A 6,025-nucleotide genomic window follows, 5' to 3' on the forward strand; every position below is an offset into this window, starting at 1 on the left:
GAAGTAATAAAACAGTCAGGTTCATTTAATCTTAGTTTTATTTTAAAAATCCTACCATAGCTGTAAGTGACAAAGTAAACAAAACCATTTATTTTAATAACTTGGTAAATTAATATGAAAATAAACCCGAATCATAATTAATGAATTTAATTTCGTAAATTTGAGTGTTAGTGTTTGGTTGCTATTGCCATATTTAACTGTGCGATAAGGAACCAAATTAAAAATGGTTGAAGTATGGGAGACTTTATGTTTCTTTACTTTTTATGATGTGACATGTACTTGACTACTTAAATATGAATAATTGAAACAAAAACAATTTAACATACTTTTTATCTATAGTATAATAGCATAATATCTTGTAATATGTTTGAAATTTTAAACTGGTATTAATGTTTAATTATCTATATCCAAAAGAGGTTGTGTTGATGTACCTTTGCACTCAGTCTTGAATATTTCAACTTGTTGTGCAATGTAACCTTCAAAGTTGTTGTATGGACAGCTTGGTAATACTTTTGTTCTGGGTTTTCTATAGGGGTAATTAGAGGTGCAATGATAAACAGATCGCAGTGTAAGCACGGGAGGTTTATCTGGAAATTGAAGACCTGTAAAAATATACAAATATATTAGTCGGTTCGCACTAACACCACACTGCTACAAATGATTTTAAATTTACAATGCACAATTTTAGTATCTCTTCATGGATTTATCTCAAAAAAACAACAGTGTTGCTGTGGGTTTTTATTCTAACACATTTTGTTGAGATTCTATAGTACTAGACGTGATGTAATAATAATAATTTTTTAAATTTTTATTTTCTAATTAATTTGAAAATATTCACTAAAAGTATTATAAAGGTTTTAAGCTTACCAATATCAATCTGTAAAATCCAGTGGAAATCATTCATTTCAAACAATAAAGCTACACTACTAGCATCATGCTCAAGTATAGCACCCTCATATTTTACAATTATCTGTGCCAGCAATTCCCTCTTCAGTTTATCATTATTTAGTAGATCTTGGACCTAGAATTCAAATTTAATTAAATAATATTTGAGAATTGAATTAAATACATATAAGTATAACATTTGAAAAAAAAAATAAAGAAAACCTTTTTACATTTATAATTTATACTTAAATTTACCTTTTTATTTAGTATTTCTGTAACCAAGGGCACATAATCCATGAGTACACCATTTTGATGCATTCTGAAAAAAAATATTGCATAAATAGTGCTAAATGCTTTCTAAACTATTAAGTAAACTAGAGATCGCCCAATGGTCGAAATTCGACCTTACTTGCAACGACATTAAGACTACTATGTACCTACCTATATTTTGTAAAAAAAATATTGACTTCATCATAGTTTTTTTCAATTCTTGTCTCTGGGACTAAGTGATCTCAGACTGGCCGTTTAAGCATTGTCTAATAGTAGAAAATAAAAAAACAATAATCCATTTTCAATGAGGGATTTTCCTATATTTTTAATTTGATTGTCAAACAGTTTCCATTTTAGTAACTAGATGGCGTATAGGTAGACAACTATCGGTAATACCAGGGAATACCATCAATAATTGCTACAAAACTGGGCAAAATAATGTAAAACTTGATACATTTCAACTTGAAAAAGACGCAATAATATTCCAATGAATAAAGTTATTATAACGATGTTTTAGCTAAAATTCACGGAAGAAATAGCCCTATTTACCGAAATTCACACCAAATGTCACAGGAATTATACATTTTGGTTTTGACAACATCTTACCTGCACTTGTGCAAGATAACGGATATTTAATGGCTAATATTTGACCAATAATGAATATCAAAAACCCAAATAACATAATTTGGGAAAAAATAACAAAAACCACACCAACAATAAAAAGTAGAAGAAGTTTGAAAGTGACATGCCCGCCACAACTCTTTCAGTTGTCAAGTTTCAGTTTGACAAATTTTTATTATGTCAGCGTGTTCCTAAACTATTACCAGTGTACTGGCCTAATCGCTTAGGCCAATGATCGCTTAGGTTTAAGATATTTTGATTTATGTCACACTTGACAGTACACTGATATTTTTTGGAAACACAACCCAAATGTAGTCAGTGATGCCAACCTGCAGATAATTTCAGATCGGTGAGGAACCAATAGAAAATCTAGAAGTATCTATCCTTACGCCATCTAGTTAAGATTGTTAAAATTAAAATTAAAAAATTTAAATGAAAATCCCTCATTTGTCAACTTGTTGTCAACAGATTTTAACCATAAATAAAAGAGTATAATTCGTATGTTTAGGCTTGTCACTCAAAAATCTGTCATCTTTTTAGTAGTAGTGTCGTAGTATGTGTAACGTTTTATTTGTTTAAAATATACAGTGTGTAACAAAAACTAGTGATAATTCTTTAGGGTGTGTACATGTTCCTTGTAGAGAGTTCACTGTGAAAGTAGCAGCTCTGAAAGACGAACATTTTTTTTCACTTTTGTATGGGCAAGGGCCCGAGCGTCACGAGTTTCCCCATACAAAAGTAAAAAAAAAATGTTGGTTGCCTGCCACTTTCACAGTGAACTCTCTACAAGGAACACGTACACACCCTAAAGTATTATCACTTGTTTTTGTTACACCCTGTATATGATAAAGGCATAATTTTAAAATAATATAACTGTGCGAAATTTCATGCACCTACGTTTCCCCATTTTTCGTAAAAAGGGTTACAAAGTTTTTCTCTCACGTATTAATATACGTGTTATATTAGTATACGTATTAGTATACCTAAAAAAATCTTAAATAAAAACCAAAATACCTTAATGAATTACTTACGGTGGTAAAGTTATGTTGCCAAGAACTTTGGTAAGGAATGGTGATAAAATCAACTCTGCATTTGTTGAATTAGGATAGCGAACAAGTAGCAGCGCTGTATCAATACCAGGATTTTCATTGATTCTAAAAAGAAATCCTTGAGTAAATATCATTGTTGTGCTTGCTGAACCCTCTATGTGGTTTTAGTCAAATTTTTCAGGGGTAAACAATAAACTATTTTATTTAATGATGGTTGGACTTATCAATAAATTAAAAATGCAGTATGGCGGCAAATCTTATCATGTACAAGCTTTTGCCCGCGGTTTCGCTCGCGTTAGGAAGTATTATATATACAAACTTTCATCCCCTATTTTAACCCCTTGGGGTTGGAATTTATGAAAATCCTTTCTTAGCGGATGCCTACGTCGTAACATCTACCTGCATACAAAATTTCAGCCCAATCCGTCCAGTGGTTTGGGCTGTGCGTTGATAGATCACCATGTCAGTCAGTCACCTTTTAGTTTTATATATATAGATGAACTAAGATCTTTAATTTATTGTTAAATCCATCAATCATTCAATGAAATAGTTTATTGTCTACCCCTGAAAATTTGACTAAAAAAACAGCATTTGGCAGGCGCAACAAGGATATACTTGAAGATAATAATAATATGACACTTTAAGGGTCAAGTCAAATGAGCGTAATTTGTGAATTGTGAGTTACAGAATTTCTGCCGCATAAATATAAAAAAAAAAAAATATGAGTCACAAAATTACGCTCATGTGAATCAAACAGGGCTTTTGTATGAACTGAATGCAGCAGAATTCTGCCGAAACCGAAATCCTGCGACTCAAACTCACAAATTACGCTTGTTTGGCTTTGCTCTAATAGTTTAGGTGACTTCATAGTCAACTTGAGAAATTGGTTAGAAAAGGTAAAACATATAAGTGGCAAAACAGACATCTTACCCATCATTATAGATTTCAGGTAGTCTGGATGTATCCACTTTAAGTTTAATGAGGAACTCAACTGTGTGATTGCCAACAAACACTTCAACATCTTCTTCCGTTGTAAGTGCATTGCCTAATAAAGCATTGTACTCAAATGATGCTCTAGAATTTGGGTCTTCATTTAATTTTTTTACCTAAAAATATTTAATTCATAAAATATAATATTTAAAAATATATATTGTTACGGTACATGGTATGCGGCCACGTGGTGCCATCTAGCGACAAACCAGCGAAACTTACCGAGGGAGCACAGGCAACATAAATCCCCTACTCAATACTGGATGGCAGGAGGTGCGCAAGTACATACTCGAACCTTCTAGAAAGGTTCAATGTTTGTTTACGTGTTTACCGTTTATTTGTTTGCGTGTTTACGTGTTTTAATTTAGAGTTTATGACTGAGTCCATAAGGTCTAAATTAAATTTGCTAAAAAATTCAACTTACTGCACTTATCGTAAGGACGGCAGTTTTATTGTGGTACATGCTCGAGCCTCCGAGAAAGTTCCCACGGTTGTTTACTTGTTTACGTGAATCGGGAACTTTCTGGAATTCGTCTCGCCATATAAAAAGCCGCAGGCAAGCCCGGCGAGTTCAGTTCAATCTGAGCGATCTTCGAGGCGACAACAAGTGATCAATAGTGAGTGAACCAGTGAAACCTACGACTTGGTTACGACCTAGGACAGTGATAGTGCTTAGTGATTGGACCTAGTGATTATTGTTTGGACTTAGTGCTAAGTGTTGAGACCTAGTGTTTAGTGCAGTGTTAATAAAGTCTTCAAGAGAGTCACCAGGTCTTTCTCTCCAAATCCTCGAACCCTAGCACCTAACAATATTTTATAATTATTAAATTAACTTGATATTTCAATAATAATCCTGCACAAAGGCCCATAGTTCTAAAGTTCTAAACAAGCTGTAACTGAAAAGCTCTATGTATTTTAATATTCATAGATTAATAAATTATTGGTCAGGTATAGTAGGTAAGGTAATAAGGTAAGGTAGGTAGGTGTTTTAATATTCATCCATACTAATATTATAAATGCGAAAGTGTGTCTGTCTGTCTGTTACCTCTTCACGCTCAAACCGTTGAACCAATTTTGCTGAAATTTGGCATGGATATACTTTATATGGAGGAGTTTTTATCCCGGAAAAATTTATGTTTCCCGGTTGATAAACGAATTTTGGCGCAACGGAGTTGCGGGTGTTATCTAGTAGATTACTAATTTATTTGTCAGGTATAAAAATATTTGCATTGTATGATACTAGGATAGTTAATTATTTAATATTACCTGATATGTTTTGTAGAAACATATTAACTCTGTCAATACATTGTTTAAACTCCTCAAGTTACTAGGATTCCATTGTGCTAGGCTTGGTAGACTTTTTTCAATAAAATCCTCGTCGACGTTACTAAAGAAACTATCATCGTCAAAACGAAAATCCGGAGCAAACCATGGCACAGACGAGTCAAATATTACTTCCCATTTTAATTTCCTTGAGCAATATGGTAGTAAGAGGCGAAATTGGTTATGGTTACCTTTTGAGTTGCTTCCAATTTTTTCTATTTCAATTTTTGACTTGCACAATCCTGAAATGATTGTCTTAGGGAATAATTATCTGCTACCAAGTAATTTTAAGTTCTATTTTGATTGTTATGCCATTTTACTCACCGAGTCGCAAGTCTGTGTATATTGTTTCAACATAAGGGCGAAATGCTATAGAAATATCGTCCACCTCAGTCATGATGAAGATTGAAGCTTGAAGAATGAAGGCCCACTTGAGGGTATTAAACCTTTATGAAAAAAAAAAATGAGTTGTGATTTTGTAATCAAATTAACAATAAAATTATATTAACTATTAAGTAGTGAGCCTTTCCAAAAATCAATCACGAAAGAACGACAATGGTTTTAACTTTTATTAAAATTTTAACTTGTGCAATTTATAAAAACAAAAATAATAATTTTTTTCTTCTTCTTCTTATTTAATTTTTGACAATAACGTTAGAACTTTTTCTTTTTGTTTTTTTTTTTTAGTAGCAGTCTAGTCCCAAGGTATACCAAGTAGGGTGAACATTAAGTGATTGGACAGTTCATAGTACTAGTCATTGGACAGAGCACAAAAATACTATTTATTATGGTTGCTTTAAAAACTACCTGTTTTTCTTTAAAATCAGGCATTCAAACAGGCAAAACAGGCAGTTTTTAAAGCAACCTTTATATAATACAGGATTATT

At 32.4% G+C, this 6,025-nt stretch overlaps 1 protein-coding gene across 2 annotated transcripts; it reads right to left on the reverse strand.

Moving 5' to 3' along the window:
* Positions 1-20: 20 nt before the first annotated feature.
* LOC121731283 (BRISC and BRCA1-A complex member 2-like) lies at positions 21-5,726 on the reverse strand. Of its 2 annotated transcripts, XM_042120652.1 has the most exons (8): positions 5,648-5,726; positions 5,463-5,559; positions 5,082-5,380; positions 3,756-3,931; positions 2,808-2,930; positions 1,141-1,204; positions 868-1,021; positions 21-602 (listed from the first exon to the last, which is right to left on the reverse strand). In XM_042120652.1, the coding sequence occupies exons 2-8, from the start codon at positions 5,533-5,535 to the stop codon at positions 394-396; spliced, it is 1,098 nt and encodes a 365-aa protein (XP_041976586.1). In that variant the 5' UTR covers positions 5,536-5,559; positions 5,648-5,726; the 3' UTR covers positions 21-393. The 2 variants fall into 2 exon arrangements, with proteins under 2 accessions (XP_041976586.1, XP_041976585.1); XM_042120651.1 differs by lacking the exon at positions 5,648-5,726 and having other exon boundaries at positions 5,463-5,623.
* Positions 5,727-6,025: the final 299 nt, after the last annotated feature.

The sequence above is a fragment of the Aricia agestis genome, chromosome 10 (genome assembly GCF_905147365.1).
Source record: "Aricia agestis chromosome 10, ilAriAges1.1, whole genome shotgun sequence".
NCBI lineage: Eukaryota > Metazoa > Arthropoda > Insecta > Lepidoptera > Lycaenidae > Aricia > Aricia agestis.

What these genes read in the sequence shown, in the direction of transcription:
- LOC121731283 (XM_042120652.1), bottom strand. Translation starts at nt 5,535, where the DNA reads ATGACTGAGGTGGACGATATTTCTATAGCATTTCGCCCTTATGTTGAA. An exon ending in GGCAACATAACTTTACCACC is followed by an intron (nt 1,205 to 2,807) that starts GTAAGTAATTCA and finishes ATTTTTTTTCAG; the next exon opens with AATGCATCAAAATGGTGTAC. An exon ending in GATTTTACAGATTGATATTG is followed by an intron (nt 603 to 867) that starts GTAAGCTTAAAA and finishes ATATTTTTACAG; the next exon opens with GTCTTCAATTTCCAGATAAA.